Source organism: Panonychus citri, unplaced genomic scaffold, assembly GCF_014898815.1.
Source record: "Panonychus citri isolate SS breed McGregor unplaced genomic scaffold, ASM1489881v1 Contig00040, whole genome shotgun sequence".
In the NCBI taxonomy this organism is placed as follows: domain Eukaryota; kingdom Metazoa; phylum Arthropoda; class Arachnida; order Trombidiformes; family Tetranychidae; genus Panonychus; species Panonychus citri.
The window spans coordinates 558,418-576,786 of NW_026515445.1; the positions used below are offsets into that span (position 1 = coordinate 558,418).

An 18,369-nucleotide genomic window follows, 5' to 3' on the forward strand; every position below is an offset into this window, starting at 1 on the left:
AATTTACTTTTCTTTCCATTTAATTGATTTGATTATTTGATTAAAAAAAGGAGTTTCGGTTATTTCACAACTATTATAATCGATTAATTATAAGCAGTTAACGCAATTAAGATAATAATAATTTTCAAGTACAAAAAAGTGAGAGTAATGGTTTGAGTTGTTATAAATTGGAAATTGTGATCAGAATGGTCAATAGATTTTGGTCAATGGGCCAATTGTTGATCTTGTGTTGAATTGCTTAATTGTCTAAAGTAAAGATTGGACATTTGATTAGAATCAAATGATAAAACCTCTCTTGAAATGGTGTGGCCTTTGATCATCAAGATTATTTGACATTTCTTTGTTTAATTCGGTCCATAATTAAATAGGTTATAATTGGATAGGTCAATAGAAATGCGAATGTTGTAGTTGAGCTTTCAAAAGGCCACAGTCCAGTTTTTTGCTGAATGGAAAAGGAAAAAGAGAAGATATTATTAAATGGTAAACAAGATAAATAGTAAAACTAATTAAAGGGCGAAAAATGATTACCGATGATCCTCTGGATTCTAAATTCTTTAGCCTACTTGTTATTGATTCAATACTTTTCTGGAGATTCACAATTGTAACAGATAAATGATGATTAATATCTTCCTCTTTGATTTCTCCTTGCGCTGTGATGATCACTTTTGAATCTTTTAATCTCTCAAATGCAGTTAACGAATCCTGTACCATTTAAAGGAAAATAAATAGGAAAATAATTAAGAAAATATTAGAGACAATCAGTTGAAAGGAGGAAAAAGAAGCAACAAAATCCATTCTTACCTCAGATACGTGATCATACGTGTCAGAAAATTCATCACAATCATTTTCCATTTGAAATGAAGTTATTTCGCTCATAACTGGTTGAACCTTAGAAACTAAATAAACAATTAAAAAGAAAACAATTAGAAATAAAACCTCTGATAATTAACACAATTAACAAAACAAAAACTGACAACAGGTAAATGAGTTGAGTGAAAGATTAGTATGGAGAGAGATCAATAAGATACTGATTATAAGATGTTCGGATCCGATTTATAAATCGATCGAAATGATCGATTTTTGACATTCGGAAAAATTGATCGCAATCGAACCTTGGGAGATCGATGTCTGAAACTTGATGACTTATGGTCAGAAATTGAGTCATTTGTGACACTAAAGGGCTTTTCCATAAACTGATAAGCCGAATTAAGCTCTGGATGCTGGTTAAAAATCAGCTGGTTGCCAACCAGGTTGGTTAACTGTCAGTTGAAAGCGAATTGCCGAGCTTCACCTTTTCCAACTTATTGCTGTAGTTTCCATTTTCAAATAACCAACAAGTAATCTAATCTCATCGAAAGACTCACAGTAACTCAGATTAGTCTTATTGATTTAATTGAAAAGGCCTGAAAAATTAAAATGCACGTGCATTCGTGGGGTTAGGTAACACTAACATAGTATTACACTGCCAGTCAATATTTTTCGTTACAACAATTATATTTAATTGTGGTACTAATACTTGACCAAATTGGATCAAATTTTTATAATTTATTCTTAACTACGATAGCAATCATCTGGGAAAAATTTGTAAAATTTAGAATAGCTTAAGTTGGTTAAATTAGTGCCGATTGATTAAAAAACCCAAATAAACGGTTCAAAATTTTTCGTTGGTCCTCCGTTTTCATTGATAGAGATATTTTTTAGATTTTATTGTTGACAAATTATATTGTCTAGATCACAACGATCAATTTGAGAGATTTTTTATTGAAATCGGATGAGAAATAAAAAAGTTATATCAGATCGAATTTAACATGGGGGTCTATGGAAAATGACGAGTTTTGGCCTGTTAATCTTAGACTATTAGGGTCAGTGCCATGAAAACTTGACAACTCGTAGTTCAACTAATTGTTTATAAGAAATTGAGACTAGAATGATGATTGTGCGTCTATTACTTTTCGTTTTATTCATTTTCAATAGGAAGTTCAACTAATATTTAATTTCCAATGTAAATTCCCTATTATATGAACAATTTTTTGATTATTGTCTGTTTTAGACCTGAAAAAACAAAAATAGACGCACAATCATCATTCTAGTCTCAATTTCTTATAAACAATTAGTTGAACTACGAGTTGTCAAGTTTTCATGGCACTGACCCTAATAGTCTAAGATTAACAGGCCAAAACTCGTCATTTTCCATAGACCCCCATGTTAAATTCGATCTGATATAACTTTTTTATTTCTCATCCGATTTCAATAAAAAATCTCTCAAATTGATCGTTGTGATCTAGACAATATAATTTGTCAACAATAAAATCTAAAAAATATCTCTATCAATGAAAACGGAGGACCAACGAAAAATTTTGAACCGTTTATTTGGGTTTTTTAATCAATCGGCACTAATTTAACCAACTTAAGCTATTCTAAATTTTACAAATTTTTCCCAGATGATTGCTATCGTAGTTAAGAATAAATTATAAAAATTTGATCCAATTTGGTCAAGTATTAGTACCACAATTAAATATAATTGTTGTAACGAAAAATATTGACTGGCAGTGTATAAGTAATATAAGTTATAAAACAAGCAATTGGTTAGAAAGATGCAATACCTTAATTATGCTAATTTAACAACATTTACTCATCAAATCACAACAAAAATCGACCATAAATCGCACGAATAATAAAATTTAAGTTGGAAAAGTAAATCATTGATTAAGATCAAATTGTGGGTTAAATTAAAATTCATGCTCAAACTAAACTTTCACTTTTCCAACCAATAACCTAACCTGAGTTAACCTAAACCTGTTGTTGAGAGAGAGAGAGAGTAAATGAGTAATAAACAAACATAATCAACAATTAACTAATCATGTAACTGTAACATTAAGATCGTTAAAGATCATTTCGATTAAAGAAATTGAATCAATAGTAAAAATTTTATTCTCCTCCTCTTCCTCCCACCTCCTAATCACCTCCTTCGAGTTCCTCGTTCATTCATTAACTTTTTTCATCAACTTTCTCATTTCTATCAAGTTAATTGTCTTGATTAATGCAATTAATCAATTCTATTTTCAGTTGAGAGTTGAGAAGGAGAGAAACTCAGTTATCTCTCAATTCTCTTCTCTATATTCCTCTCAGAAAAAAAAATTCCAATCAACCAATTAAACATCAACAAGCGAGTGTTTAACTATCACTTGTTGAAAATCAGTTAATTGACAGCCGAACAGCAACAGAAAAAGACCTGAGAGTGGACCTAAAGCGATCAAGAGTAAAACGAAAAACAACAATCATCATCAACAATTCAAATGACGATATTGATTATCATTATTTCAAACTAAATTAAATGGTGAAGATGCGATTTGATTCAAGTTCAACTTATTAATTGATTGAATCAGTCGATCGTAACCTTAAATTGATAATTTAAAATTCTCGTATCTAATTTTTCAAAACTCAATCTAATTTAACCATTCGTCTAATTACAAATATCTTTAGTTAATTAATTTGATAAACAGAGATTTTATTGAGTTAATTGTGTCTGAAAACATTTGAAAAACTTTTGAAAGAATTAAGCAAATGAATTAATCGAAAATCATTAACAGAAAAATTGAAGTTTCAAATGCCTGTTGATTGTTGTCTTGTTCTTGGAATTAATTTAACACGGAAACAATCATCGGCTCTCAAAGCCAGAATTCCAATCTTAATATGATCCGTGATTGTTTCAACTGAATCTTCTGGCTCGATCTTATATCGGAGCAAAAGGTTACTCATAAAGCTAAACGAAATGTATCTGGTCATCTTGAATCCAAGGCACGTTCGATGGCCAATTGAAAAGGTATTAGAACTTCGGGCTTTTTTATCTGCATGTTCTTGTTATTATTATCGTCCGAAGGGCATACGAATCGAGAAGGAAGGAATTGTTCTGGTTTAGTGTAGAATTTGGTAGAAAAGTTTAACGGCCAATTATTGAAATAGATCATTGTTCCTTTTGGTACAAAGTAACCTGAAGAATACAAATGAAGATTAGTTGATGAACGATCTTTCAATTTGAATGAAATATTATATCTTTTATTTACCTCCGATTGTTGTGTCTTCAGTTGATACATGAGGGACGATTGGTGAAGATGCGATTCTCAGAGCTTCCAGGACACAAGAGTCAACCAGTGGGATATGAGGTCGGTGCTTCAAGGTTAAAGTATCAGTTTTGTGTTGAAGAGCTGTGGCCTCGATTTGTTGGTATATTTCCTCTTGTACTTCTTCATTCATAGCTAAATGGCCGATGATAATCATGAGAAGATTAGAGATCGCACCGGAAGTTGCAATAAGGTCACTCAAAGAATAAACAAGATGCGTATAACAAAACTCCTTTGGATTCTCTAAATGGTATCTGTACATTTGGTCCAAAGCGAGTGTCAAACCATTATGGTCCAAGTCATTGTGTTTTCCATCTTGAGACCACAATTTCTCGAGTTGGGCTACTCTTGGTTTTACCGAGATCTCTTCGATAAATTTCCTATTTATAAAAAGAATTTTGTGTAATTTAATTGACTTTTTGCTAAAAATTCTAATTCTTATTTTTCTTACACAGCCGAGCTTGTTACTTCCTCCAACTTATTGAGAGCATTTCGATAAAATCCCAAAGATTTCAGCCAAGGTAAAAAATCGATTGGACTATTGCTCGAACTTATATCGTAAAAGATATAATCAAAACGGTAGCTCTGAACAATAAGTTCAGGGTCGTCATATTCCAATCTGAATGTTAATTGATAATGAAGTATCGGGTGACCGAAAATGAGTGAGCATCTCGCGAGCCTTAAGTTTTGGACCCACGTTTCTATACATTTTAAGAAAGTAAATTTGACGCTGAGTCCAAAAATGTTCGGCTTTTTTTTCTAGGACGCACGGTTCTCAAGATATCGAGTGGCCTGAAAAGCGAACGGTTGACTTTGGACTCAAAATTTTTGGTCAAAAGTTATTCTTTTTGACCTATTATCTCATATACCTGAGCTCATCATTATCTGAAGTAAGGTTATTGAGATCTAACATGGCCAAAATCAACGAAAATTGCTATCTAACTTTCCCATTATAAATTTCTCATAGAGAAAATCGCGATTTTGGCCTTTAAATAAGAACCACAGTTGCACTTGAACTCCGAAAAATTCACGATTTATATTTGATCGATGGCGCTTTCAATTGCGTTTGAAATTTTATTCTAGGACCTACCATTCTTGAGATGCTCACTCATTTTCGGTCACCCGATATAATTAGCTGATTTTTCTAAATTTTACTATTTACCTTGATCCACAAAGATATTGCGTAAAAATGTTCGTTGCGATTTGTCTTGTCCAGCATTTGGTTAGAATTTTATCAGATGAATTAATGAATTCGAGTAGACTTTCCATCTCTGAAGTGATCACTTTGTCGAGCCTCTCGAATGATGATGATAATGGATTGGGAGCCGTCGCCATTAAGCAAAAGTTTCGAGTAATTTTGTGCCTTTCGGACCAATCACATAGAGGTAAAGCTAATAGAGATCGAATATCAATCATTAAAAACTCTAATAAATTGCATGGAACTTTTATTACAGAACTCACCATTTTCTCGATCACCACCAAACATTAACTCGAATCGATAGAAATCAGGTCTATTCAAGAAGAATTTTCCTTTGGTAATCAGAACTTCCTTAATTGTTTCGAAAGACGAAACCATAATTGTATCGAAAATCCCTAATTTAAGAGCAACCACATCACCAAACTTTTCGCGAATTTCCTCAAACCCTTTCCATGGCTCATCAGGATATTTCGCTAATAGATGAAGATGACCAACAATCGGTAATCGAGGAGGTGACGGAGCTGAAGAAACAACAATGGCACATTTCTAAACAATCAAATTGCGTTGATCATTAATCACTTTTACTTACCATTTTTACCAAATTTAGGTTTGGGTCGAAAGAGAAATTTAGACAAAATGTACAAAATGATCACAGAGCAAAAGATCGTGTAAATAAATGAAAAGCTAAGAAGTTCCATTCTGATGTTTCAGTTCTAGTTCGGTGATCAAACATGAAATGGAGACTATCATCAAGTGATTAGTCGTAACTTTCGATTTGATTGTGGATGATCAAGTCAAAGTAAAGGATTTATTAAAAGGATATAAATCAACCAGCAACCAAACCCTTGGGCTCGAATCATGTGTTAGATGATATCAGACAATAAAGTCCATCATTCCTTGTTTTCGATTGCGCTTTCATTTCAATTGCTTCGATTAATTTGAGTGATAAACAGCGTCAAGTAAAATATGACCTCCGATCATATCTTTTTCATCCTCCCCTCCCTTCTGATAAATTTAGTGCCTCATCGATATTGCTTAATAACCCGATGAACTCATAACCTCCTGAGGGCCAATTCTCAAATTCAAATTGCAATTCATATGAGTATCTTAAAGACTTTTTCGCGAATTCAATCGATGTCAATGATTACGAACTCAAGCACTTAGACTTTCATCTCATTCAAACTTTGGCCCAAACTGTATCCCTCTGTTTTTGTCGATCTCTGAACGAAATTTATTAGATTTTCGATAAACAATCGAAATTTTTGATCGATAATTGTCTCGAATTGGTTAGTATTACACAATAATTATCGATATGAACAAACAAAATTTCACCAACCTGTTCTTTCAACAATCATCATCATTAACTCACTAATTAAATCATTTTAATTGCTCATTAATAAGACTGTTCATCATCTTTTCTGTTAAGCAAATCAAAAACGTGAAATAACTTGATAATTAAGATACACGATCATGACTTAATATGATTAACCCTGTTGAAGCAAATGCTTATCGATGTTGATTAATTAAATTATTATTAATCAATCATTATCAACAAACAATCAACAATCAACAAACAATTATTACGATTCACGATTTTTTATATGAAGATTTAAGAAAAACTAGGAGTCGTACAGACATGGAAAAAATATCAACAGAAACAAGACAAAAATCTTCAACAACAAAAAATAGAGCCAATGTCATAAGGGGTCAGGGTCAAAAGTTATTAATTAATGAAAAAAATGGGGCGTTAAATTGACCAAATTAAAATGTTAATTAGATTAATAAGAGGATTAGATGGAAAAGAAAGAGAAAAGGGGAAGAGAGAGAGAAGGGATGAATTATGACGTTCGGGGCAATGAAAGGGGAAGAGAAAAGAAAGAGCATCAGATTCATGTAAGTTTTTCAATTGTATCAACCGCACGCCCTGGGATATTAAAACTTTGAGAGGTTAATCAAAGATACGATTAACTACTCTGTTTAAATTAAGGTTGACAAAATTTTCAAGAAAAAAGACAGAAAAGATGACATTCATGAATTCCATCTTCTAAAATTATTCAGAAAAGCGATCATGTTGATCGCTTGGTTTTCCTTGTTATCATTATTTGAATACAAATTTAGTCAATCAAAAGTAAACAAATTTAAGTTACAGAGAAAGAGAATTGATTAAGATTAATATCTTCTTTCTTTTCTCATCAATCCATTCAACAATCTTTATTTACAACAAACCCAATCAGCGTTATTTAATCGTTAATCAAAATGATAGAGGTCAGGTTTATTCAAGAAGAATTTTCCTTTGGTAATCAGAACTTCCTTAATTGTTTCGAAAGACGAAACCATAATTGTACCGAAAATTCCTAATTTAAGCGCAACCACAACACCAAACTTTTCGCGAATTTCCTCAAACCCTTTCCATGGCTCATCAGGATATTTCGCTAATAAATGAAGATGACCAACAATCGGTAATCGAGGAGGTGACGGAGCTGAAGAAGTAACAATATCCAAACAATAGCACATTAACAAACAATCAAATTGCGCTCATCATCAATTACTCACCATTTTTACCAAATTTAGGTTTGGGTCGAAAGAGAAATTTAGACAAAATGTACAAAATGATCACAGAGCAAAAGATCGTGTAAATAATTGAAAAGCTAAGTAAGTCCATTATTTTAAACGAATTGGATTTTCAAGTTTTTTCAACAAACTTTTTGATTGAAATGGTGTTTATGATTGTAATTTCGATTAAGTTATAAAAAAAGATTCAATGGTAAAAAGTCGCAAATAAGCCCTTAAGTGCAAATCACGTGTTAGATTGTTTGCGAGATCAAAAATTTCACAAAAATCATTCCTTGTTTCAGATTTTTACTTGATTACATCTTTCGAACCTCGATGATTTAAAGAGATAAAAGCTGAAGGAAAAAGTTGCGACGTATTCATGTCTTTTCATCCTACTTTCCTTTTCGAAACGATTCTTTCGATAACTTTAGCGCCTTATTGTAATTGCACTCCAAACTCACCCTCAACCTAAACTCATAACCTCCCGAGGATCGAATTTACCATTAAAAATTTCCAATCAGAATTCTTCTCAAAATACCCACGAATACTTATTTAAATATCACAATTTAAATTAAGTATCTTTTCCTCAATTAATACCGATCGAAAATCTAAATGATGTTTTGTGTCTAATCATTAATCTTGTAATCGATTATTGTGATTCATTTTTTTTTGTCTTTTCTCTGCTATTCAATATATTGAAACACTTTCGATCTTGTTAATCCACCTCAAGAATCTCAACGAATTATGGTAATCCGATTGAACGATACTGATGATAACTCTCCTCATTTTAATCGCGGTGTCAGCGATTCTCCAATGACTTGGGAGATCGACGAAGAGCAACCGATATTACATTAATTACGAGTCAGTTGAAGGAGCGATCGTAATTGAAACTGTCAATAATTCAGGACAAATTAAAATTGGTAAACATCTTGATCGAGAAAAGATTGAAACAATTACAGTCGTAGTTCAAGCTCGACCTTCATTGAAATATCTAAAATTAAGCGGACACTCCAGTTCATTCTGACTTACGAACATATTAACTGTATCTTTTATTATTTTTGAACGTTACAATAAAGAAAATTTAAAAATTTACTCTTGTCTTGTTCTTGGAATCAATTTAACACGGAAACAATCATCCGTTCTCAAACCTAGAACCCCAATTTTAATTTGCTCTTTTACTGTATCGACTGAATCCTCTGGTGCGATCTTATATCGGAGCAAAAGGTTACTCATAAAACTAAACGAAACGTATCTGACCATCTTGAATCCAAGGCACGTTCGATGACCAATCGAAAAAGGTATTAGAACTTCGGGCTTTTTTAACTTTATTGTCTTGTTATTATTATCGTCCGAAGGGCATACGAATCGAGAAGGAAGGAATTGTTCTGGTTTAGTGTAGAATTTGGTAGAAAAGTTCAACGGCCAACTGTTGAAGTAAATCATTGTTCCTTTTGGTACAAAGTAACCTGAATAATACAAATAAAGATTAAGTGATGAACAATGTTTCAATTTTATAGAAATATTGTTTCTTGTAATTACCTCCGATTGTTGTGTCTTCAGTTGATACATGAGGGACGATTGGTGAAGATGCGAATCTCAGAGCTTCATGAACGCAAGCGTCGACCACACCATGACGACGTCGTGGGATGTGAGGTTGGTGCTTCAAGCCTTGAAGTTCAAGGTTATAGTATCAGTTTTATGTTGACGAGCAGTGGCCTCGATTTGTTGGTATATTTCTTCTTGTACTTCTTCATCCATAGCTAAATGACCAATGATATTCATGATAAGATTAGATATCGCACTGGAAGCTCCAATTAAATCACTTAAAGAGTACACTACATGGGAATAACAGAACTCCTTTGGATTCTCGTAATAGTATTCGAGCATTTGGTCTAAAAACATCTTCGAATCATTACCGTCCAAGTCTTCCATTCCTTCTTTACGAGTTTTTTCGAGCTGAGCTATACGTGGTTTTACCAAGAAATCGTCCACCCATTTCCTACAAATTCAGTGGAAAAATTATTAAAATGAATATTCGAATACACAGAAAGTTTTTACTCCATTTAAATGGTTATTTCTTACATTGCTGTGCCTGTGGTACTCTTCAACTTATCTAGACTTTCTCGATAAAATCCCAAAGATTTTAGCCAAGGTAGAAAGTCAATGGGGGTGTTACTTACACCTAGTTCGTAAAAGGTGTAATCAGAACGATAGCCTTGCATAATAAGTTCAGGGTCACCATATTTCAATCTAAATGTTTATCGATAATGAAGTTTAATTAGATGATTTTTCTAAATTACAAAATGACCAAAGAACAAAAGCTCATGTAAATAAAAGAAAAGCTAAGAAGTTCCATTCTGATGTTTCAGTTCTAGTTCGGTGATCAAACATGAAATGGAAACTATCATCAAGTGATTAGTCGTAACTTTCGATTTGATTGTGGATGATCAAGTCAAAGTAAAGGATTTATAAAAGGAGATTAATCAACCAGTAACCAAACCCTTGGGCTCGAATCATGTGTTAGATGATATCAGACAATACATGTCCATCATTCCTTATTTTCGATTTCCTGTGCTCTGATTGAATGGCTTCGATTAATTTGGATGATAAACAGCGTAATGGAAATATAAACTCAGATCATATCTCTTCCATCTTCCCCTCCCTTCTGATAAATTTAGTGCCTCATCGGCATTGAATATTAACCTGACAAACTCATAACTCCTGAGGGCCAATACTGTTCGTACAATTCATAAGAGCATCTTAACGACTTTTCGCAAATTCAATCGACATCAACGATTACGAACTCAAACATTTGGACCTTTGTTCCATCCAAACTCTATCACTTCGTTTTTGTCGATATCTGAACGAAATTTATTAGAATCATCAATCTGTTCTTTCATTTCGTTCACTTCGTTCTTTCGTTTCGTTCTTATTTACTTATCTTTTCAATGAAGAAAATCAAAAACGTGAATTAATTGGATAATTGAGAAATACGATCATGATTTAATATGATTAACCTAATCAGCGTTATTTAATCGTTAATCAAAATGATATTTGGTTAATTTTTGGTTACACTTGGTTAATCACAATCATCGATATTAATTGTGACTGTTATCACATTATTATCATTACAATTGCAAACACTTTCACTGTTCAATGATCAACTTGTGATCTACTGATTGTTGTTAAATTGACATGAAAAAGTTAATTGTTTGTCTTTCAAATGATCAAACATTAATACTTTTTATTAAGTTACCTTGTGGTTCCCATTGAAATAAAAATTGAACAATTAACCAAGAATTAATTCAAATAACATTGATTAAATATTGGCGGGGGAAAATTATCATCAGTTTATTATAATTGACAATCTGTAGTTGGCCAAGAATGTTCAATTCGTTCATTTGGAATCGTTCTACACGTGCATCATGAGATGGGTTCCAAGAACTGTCGAAAAGTACAATTCTATTTGCTGTGATAAGATTCGTTCCTAAAGAACCTGCTTTTGTTGAGACTAGGAAAAGATGGATATTTGGTGAGTCGTTGAATTCATTCTGGTAACCATTTCTCAAATTCGTCTTGCCAATTTTTATCACAGTAACAGGAACTATGATCAAGACATGTTTAGCTTCTGTATATTGTAAATATAACTGAACAAATGTGATCACTTGGAAAGTTTTCCCTAGGCCCATAGCATGGGCTAAAATACAGCCACCTCCACCTCTCCTATGACTGTCAAGTGATCACATCATATAAAAAGCGAACTCCTCCAATTTGATGAGGTTTAATTATTTTGCTAATTTTCTTACTCAAATATATTGGCGGCTCCATTTTTAGACTGTTCACATTGATCAACACTTTACCATTAGGCTCCCTTTTGTTGAAATTGTCATCAGTGTGAATCTTTAAACTCTGCGGTTCTAATTGAACTGTCGATTGAATTAATTTTGGATTTTGTGAAAGTCGAAATAATCTTTCCCTTTCTTTTCGTCTTAATTCTACTGTTTGTAGATTGAGTTGTGATTCAGTAATAATTTTTCTTACTGTTCTCCGTTTTTTAATAATAAGATGATTAGTTGATGCTGATGAATGAGCTTTTCTTTTTTTGATGTGGATGAATTACTATCACTTTCATCACTAGATAAAATTATCTTCTCCATTGTATGAGTTGTTGTGGATTGCAACACCGTACTGATAAAAAAACAATAAAAGAGTTAACAAGTAGTTGAAACAGAATAAAATAACTTTTAAAAATAAAATTGTGTTGACACTTTGTAGAATTTTGATTTGTTCGAAAATAAAGATGACGATTAGTTTGACTAACGATTAACTAATCGATTAGTATACGATCTTATTGACTCCTAGAATCGACGATTAATTTGACATTAGGATTTTCCAATAAGAAAATTTTTTTGGAAAGAAAAAATTTGCATAAGAAAAGAGCCTATTTGTATTGAGCTAAGAAAATTTTTGGGAAAGAAAAACTTTTCTTAGCGTTCGTTCGTTCACCGCCAACGATATAAACAGTAAATAAAAGATTTCAATTCGGTCGGAGAATATGAGCCCATCCCCTACTTTTATCTTTGTTTATTCCTTGTGACAGAATTTAGCTTAACGCGAATCAGTGGTTGAAACCTACATGTTCATGTGTTTGATTGGTTATCCTGCCGAAAGTATTACAACATACAGGGCATTTCACCAAGTTTTTCTCGAATAACTTTTTTGTTTTTGAGTGTTGAGACCCCATACTCGAGTTATGTTAGTTTGGGCCATACTCAATTGTCATACTAATATATCAAGGTCATTCCGGTCATTCTGTTAGGATACGGTTTGAAGGTCATTTGGTGGTAACAATCGATTCAAATTTATATCAAACCAATATGCAACTAAATCAAAAATGTTTTTTGACTCTTACGCTTTTTGTTACGAGCAAATTGATGAAAGTTGAATTAAAAGGATTCCGCATCAAAACCGATATATCTCTGCAACTAAAAATGTCAAAAAGTTGTAAACGCGTATGGAGCCTAATGATTGCAACTGAATTCGATTGTGACCACCAAATGAGCTTGAAACCGTATCCTAACAGAATGACCGGAATGACCTTGATATTTTAATATGAATTAATCGAATTCAGAAACTAGCTACAAATAAGTGGACATCGAATCATATAATTCATCTTAAATTCAGATAGGAAATTATGGAGCAATCGAATTGGGAGTTAAAAACGAACTATCAATTTTTAGATATAAACAATTTTGAATTATTGATAGAATGCAAAATACAACAATCAGAGAATTATGACAAATTTCTGATTTCTGAAAAATCTAAATTTTTAGTTTCAGTTCTTTTATTGCTGAACTATTACTTTAATAGTAGAAAGGTGTGGTAACAATTAATCGTCGTATTGACTACGAATCACTAATTGTTAAGCAGATCAAATTTTCCGTCGAAGCCGTTGGTCAGCCAGCAAAAGGTTCAGAGGAATATCTTGGCGGAGAAAAGTTCACCTCAGTGGCAAACATTTTAGTCTCTGTTGTTGATGTGAACGATAACTCGCCCGTTTTTCTGCAGGACAATTATCGAGCATCCGTTCTGGAGACAGCGAAATGGCCTCAAATTGTTCTAACAGTTTCTGCTACTGATCGTGACTCTGGACCTTTTGGTTCAATAGGCTATCACCTATCAGGAGATGGTTCTGATATGTTCGAGATTAATAATCGAAGTGGAATTCTCAGAATTCGACAAGGGGCCAACCTTGACCGGGAAAGAAAATCGATTTACAATTTACAAGCAACAGCAATTGACAATTTCCGTGAGGAAAGTGACAAAAATAGCGACGATTCAATTGTCTCAATGAAATCGCAAGGTAATGGATTTCGAGGTGGCAACAGGAAAACTACAGTTTCTGTCGTGATTGAATTGATCGATGTTAATGATAACTCACCAAAATTTTCGCGTGATTTGTATGAAATTATTGTCCCTGAAAGCGCTCCCATTGGGTCTCGTGCTGGATCAGTATCAGCAATCGATCCTGATGAAGGTAGAAATGGACAAGTTTACTATGAGATCGCTTTCCTTGAAAACTTTCCCGATCCAAGGGAAGAGCTGTTTACCATTGACCGATCAACCGGTGAACTATTTGTGAATAAATCGCTTTCGGGAAAAGGTCGAATCGATCCTTATATTATTCATATTGTTGCTCGAGACTCAGGTCGTGAATCTTTCTCATCACATACCAAATTCTCAATAATAATCGGTGATATCGCTGCAAACGACGGTGTCCCAAGGTTCGTACGACCCGCTGAAAATGAAATCATCTATCTGACTGAAAACAAAATTACTCTTTAATTCTGTAAGTACCTAATATGACCTTCGTTTTTTGGTCGTTCACTAGTTATAATTTAAATATGGCATCTTTGCCTAAAATGGTATCAATCAGTTGTCTAAATGATATTTTTATTCCTCATGCTCAATCATTTACGTCTTGAAATTGATTTTTGTGATTAATTGTTTTATTGTTATTTTCCCTGAAATTAGAGTCGCTTTTGATCTTGGTAATCCACCTCAAGAATCCCAACGAATTATGGTAATCCGATTGAACGATACTGATGATAACTCACCTCATTTTAATCGAGGTGTCGGCGATTCTCCAATGACTTGGGAGATCGACGAAGAGCAACCGATTGGTTCATTAATTGGAACTCTAAAAGCAATCGATGATGATATTGGCTCCAATTCGATTATCCAATATTACATTAATTACAAGTCAGTTGAAGGAGCGATCGTAAATGAGACTTTCAATAATTCAGGACAAATTAAAATTGGTAAACGTTTTGATCGAGAAGCGATTGAAACAATTACACTCGTAGTTCAAGCTACAAGTTCCTCTTATAATCCAAATGACTTGAGCCAAGTGGAGATTAAAATAATTCTAAAAGACATTGATGATAATCCACCTAAATCAGTCAAGACTATTTTCTAACAGGAATTCGTTGGGACACTCCAGTCCATTCTGACTTACTAACATTTAACGCTCTTGATCCCGATCCAACCGATTCAATAAGTAACGGAAATACAATTGAATATTCAATTGGCTCTGCAATTTTCATCAATGGAAACAAAGTGACACCGAACATGTCACACGTATTTGACCTTGGACGGACAAATGGAATCCTTCGTAATGATATGACACTTAAATCGTTCGTCGGAGGTTACTTTTTATTAACAGTTGACGCGATCACAATCCATCCTGACCAAACAAAATCAGCCTCATCTTCAGTTCCAGTTCGCATTTTAATTATTCGAGAAAAAGATTTCGTCAAATTTGTTTTCAACAAAAGTCCAAATACCGTTGAGTCAAATTTGGGCGAACTTAAAAATGACCTGGTTTTTTCTCTTTTCAAGGTCATTCTGCAAAGGACGTCTATATTAATTGTAATTTTTATTATTTTAGAACGTTACAATCAAGAAAATTCAATAATTTACTGTTGTTTTGCTCTTGGAATTAATTTAACACGGAAACAATCATCGGTTCTCAAAGCCAGAACTCCAATTTTAATATGATCCGTGATTGTTTCAACTGAATCTTCTGGTGCGATCTTATATCGGAGCAAAAGGTTACTCATAAAGCTAAACGAAATGTATCTGGTCATCTTGAATCCAAGGCATGTTCGCTGACCGATTGAAAAGGGTATGAGAACTTCGGGCTTTTTTAACTGCATTGTCTTGTTATTATTATCGTCCGAAGGGCATACGAATCGAGAAGGGATAAATTGTTCTGGTTTAGTGTAGCGTTTTGTAGAAAAGTTCAACGGCCAATTGTTGAAATAAATCATTGTTCCTTTTGGTACAAAGTAACCTGGAAAATACAAATAAAGATTGATCAATGAATATCTTTCAATTTCAATGAAATATTATACAGCCAAAGACTTTGAGTTTGCAACCTTTTTTAAATCATTCACGCAGTTAATGATAATCAGATAAAGATAACAATTGATAGCTAATCAGATGACCATTTTAATAGATAACATAGTTAATATGAAAGGACATTTCTTATAATCATATCTCTCGATTAAAATTATCTCTCATTGATTATCTTTACCTGCGTGAATGATTTAAAAAAGGTTGCAAACTCAAAGTCTTTGGCTGTATATTTTATTTACCTCCGATTGTTGTGTCTTCAGTTGATACATGAGGAACAATTGGTGAAGATGAAAATCTCAGAGCTTCCAGAACACAGGAATCGACCAGTGGGATATGAGGTCGGTGCTTCAAGGTTATAGTATCAATTTTATGTTGACGAGCAGTGGCCTCGATTTGTTGGTATATTTCCTCTTGTACTTCTTCATCCATAGCTAGATGACCAATGATATTCATGATAAGATTAGATATCGCACTGGAAGCTCCAATTAAATCACTTAAAGAGTACACTACATGGGAATAACAGAACTCCTTTGGATTCTCGTAATAGTATTCGAGCATTTGGTCTAAAAACATCTTCGAATCATTACCGTCCAAGTCTTCCATTCCTTCTTCACGAGTTTTTTCGAGCTGAGCTATACGTGGTTTTACCAAGAAATCGTCCACCCATTTCCTACAAATTCAGTGGAAAAATTATTAAAATGAATATTCGAATACACAGAAAGTTTTTACTCCATTTAAATGGTTATTTCTTACATTGCTGTGCTGTGGTACTCTTCAACTTATCTAGACTTTCTCGATAAAATCCCAAAGATTTTAGCCAAGGTAGAAAGTCAATGGGAGTGTTACTTGCACTTATGTCGTAAAGGGTGTAATCGGAACGATAGCTTTGAATAATAAGTTCAGGGTCACCATATTCCAATCTGAATGTTTATTGATAATTAAGTTTAATTAGATGATTTTTCTAAATTAATACATTTACCTTGATCCACAAAGATATTGCGTAAAAATGTTCGTTGTGATTTGTCCTGTCCAGCATTTGGTCAGAATTTTATCAGATGACCCAATGAATTTGAGTAAACTTTCCATCTCTGAAGTTATCACTTTATCGAGTCTTTCGAATGATGATGATAATGGATTGGGAGCCGTCGCCATTAAGCAAAAGCTTCGAGTATTTTTGTGCTTTTCGGACCAATCACATAGAGGTAAAGCTAATAGAGATCGAATATCAATCATTCAAAACAATAATCGTCACTCATTTAACTTTGATTACAAGACTCACCTTTTTCTCGATCACCACCAAACATTAACTCGAATCGATAGAAATCAGGTCTATTCAAGAAGAATTTTCCTTTGGTAATCAGAACTTCCTTAATTGTTTCGAAAGACGAAACCATAATTGTATCGAAAATTCCTAATTTAAGCGCAACCACATCACCAAACTTTTCGCGAATTTCCTCAAACCCTTTCCATGGCTCATCGGGATATTTCGCTAATAGATGAAGATGACCAACGATCGGTAATCGAAAAGGTGACGGAGCTGAAGAAGTAACAATATTCAAACAATAGCACATTACCAAACAATCAAATCAAGACGATCTCTAATCACTTTTTACTTACCATTTTTACCAAATTTAGGTTTGGGTCGAAAGAGAAATTTAGACAAAATGTACAGAATGGTCACAGAAAAAATGATCATGTAAATAAATGAAAAGCTAAGTTCCATTCTGATGTTTCAGTTCTAGTTCGGTGATCAAACATGAAATGGAGACTATTATCAAGTGATTAGTCGTAAATTTCGATTTGATTGTGAATAATTAAATCAAGGTAAAGGATTTATAAAAAGGATATAAATCAACCAGCAACCAAACCCTTGGGCTCGAATCATGTGTTAGATGATATCAGACAATAAATGTCCATTTTTCTTTTTTTCGGTTGTGCTTTGCTTTTATTTTAATTGCTTCGATTAATTTGAAATTTGAATTTAATTTGAATAATAACAGCGTCAAGGAAAATACGAACTCCGATCATATCTCTTTCATCTTCCCCTCCCTTCGGATAAATTTATCATCATTGCATAGTAAATCGATAACCTCCTGAGGGCCAATTCTGTAATTGAAATTCATATGAGCATCTTAACGACTTTTTCGCGAATTCAATCAACGTCAACAATTACGAACTCAAGCATTTGGACTTTTGGTCCATCTAAACTTTATCCTCTGTTTTGTCGATCTCTGAACGAAATTTATCAGATTTTCGATAAAAATCGAAATTTTTGATCGATAATTGTCTTGAATTGGTAAGTAAACAATAATTATCGATATGAATAAACGAAATTTAATCAACCTGTTCTTTCAATAATCATCAGTAATTCACTAATTAAATCATTTTAATTGTTCATTAATCAGACTGTTCTTATTTACATATCAGCTTTTCAATTAAGAAAATCAAAAACGTGAATTAATTGGATGATTGAGAAATACGATCAGGATTTAATATGATTAACCCAATCAGCGTTATTTAATCGTTAATCAAAATGATATTTGGTTAATTTTTGGTTACACTTGGTTAATCACAATC

The 18,369-nt window shown here is 33.2% G+C and overlaps 5 protein-coding genes across 5 annotated transcripts; 1 reads left to right on the forward strand and 4 right to left on the reverse strand.

Moving 5' to 3' along the window:
• Window positions 1-2: 2 nt before the first annotated feature.
• On the reverse strand, window positions 3-1,012 carry LOC128397846 (uncharacterized). Its single transcript, XM_053358609.1, has 3 exons — window positions 802-1,012; window positions 529-702; window positions 3-442 (listed from the first exon to the last, which is right to left on the reverse strand). The coding sequence occupies exons 1-3, from the start codon at window positions 874-876 to the stop codon at window positions 326-328; spliced, it is 366 nt and encodes a 121-aa protein (XP_053214584.1). The 5' UTR covers window positions 877-1,012; the 3' UTR covers window positions 3-325.
• A 2,349-nt stretch (window positions 1,013-3,361) lies between these two features.
• LOC128397841 (cytochrome P450 307a1-like) lies at window positions 3,362-6,093 on the reverse strand. The gene is given in 7 exon segments (XM_053358604.1): window positions 3,362-3,815; window positions 3,818-3,991; window positions 4,065-4,501; window positions 4,573-4,740; window positions 5,284-5,512; window positions 5,583-5,840; window positions 5,909-6,093. Coding segments are annotated over 7 exon segments (1,587 nt in total). The 5' UTR covers window positions 6,018-6,093; the 3' UTR covers window positions 3,362-3,603.
• A 2,879-nt stretch (window positions 6,094-8,972) lies between these two features.
• LOC128397844 (uncharacterized) lies at window positions 8,973-10,328 on the reverse strand. Its single transcript, XM_053358608.1, has 3 exons — window positions 9,955-10,328; window positions 9,412-9,871; window positions 8,973-9,338 (listed from the first exon to the last, which is right to left on the reverse strand). Exons 1-2 carry the CDS (start codon window positions 10,092-10,094, stop codon window positions 9,535-9,537), a joined length of 477 nt encoding a protein of 158 aa, XP_053214583.1. The 5' UTR covers window positions 10,095-10,328; the 3' UTR covers window positions 8,973-9,338; window positions 9,412-9,534.
• A 2,535-nt stretch (window positions 10,329-12,863) lies between these two features.
• Window positions 12,864-14,644, forward strand: LOC128397900 (cadherin-23-like). Its single transcript, XM_053358673.1, has 3 exons — window positions 12,864-12,884; window positions 13,246-14,221; window positions 14,407-14,644. The coding sequence occupies exons 1-2, from the start codon at window positions 12,864-12,866 to the stop codon at window positions 14,215-14,217; spliced, it is 993 nt and encodes a 330-aa protein (XP_053214648.1). The 3' UTR covers window positions 14,218-14,221; window positions 14,407-14,644.
• A 649-nt stretch (window positions 14,645-15,293) lies between these two features.
• LOC128397848 (cytochrome P450 307a1-like) lies at window positions 15,294-17,647 on the reverse strand. The gene is made up of 6 exons (XM_053358612.1): window positions 17,410-17,647; window positions 17,072-17,329; window positions 16,772-17,000; window positions 16,551-16,712; window positions 16,032-16,462; window positions 15,294-15,727 (listed from the first exon to the last, which is right to left on the reverse strand). Exons 1-6 carry the CDS (start codon window positions 17,513-17,515, stop codon window positions 15,351-15,353), a joined length of 1,563 nt encoding a protein of 520 aa, XP_053214587.1. The 5' UTR covers window positions 17,516-17,647; the 3' UTR covers window positions 15,294-15,350.
• Between the last annotated feature and the right edge of the window lie 722 nt (window positions 17,648-18,369).

Coding starts and splice junctions, on each gene's coding strand:
- LOC128397846 (XM_053358609.1), bottom strand. CDS start 876: ATGAGCGAAATAACTTCATTTCAAATGGAAAATGATTGTGATGAATTT. Junction 703..801: donor CGTATGATCACGTATCTGAG/GTAAGAATGGAT, acceptor TAAATGGTACAG/GATTCGTTAACTGCATTTGA. Junction 443..528: donor TAGAATCCAGAGGATCATCG/GTAATCATTTTT, acceptor TTTTCCATTCAG/CAAAAAACTGGACTGTGGCC.
- LOC128397844 (XM_053358608.1), bottom strand. CDS start 10,094: ATGCAAGGCTATCGTTCTGATTACACCTTTTACGAACTAGGTGTAAGT. Junction 9,872..9,954: donor AGTACCACAGGCACAGCAAT/GTAAGAAATAAC, acceptor CTGAATTTGTAG/GAAATGGGTGGACGATTTCT.
- LOC128397900 (XM_053358673.1), top strand. CDS start 12,864: ATGTCAAAAAGTTGTAAACGC. Junction 12,885..13,245: donor TGTCAAAAAGTTGTAAACGC/GTATGGAGCCTA, acceptor CTTTAATAGTAG/AAAGGTGTGGTAACAATTAA.
- LOC128397848 (XM_053358612.1), bottom strand. CDS start 17,515: ATGGAACTTAGCTTTTCATTTATTTACATGATCATTTTTTCTGTGACC. Junction 16,463..16,550: donor TTGAAGAGTACCACAGCACA/GCAATGTAAGAA, acceptor CTGAATTTGTAG/GAAATGGGTGGACGATTTCT. Junction 15,728..16,031: donor TGAAGACACAACAATCGGAG/GTAAATAAAATA, acceptor TGTATTTTCCAG/GTTACTTTGTACCAAAAGGA.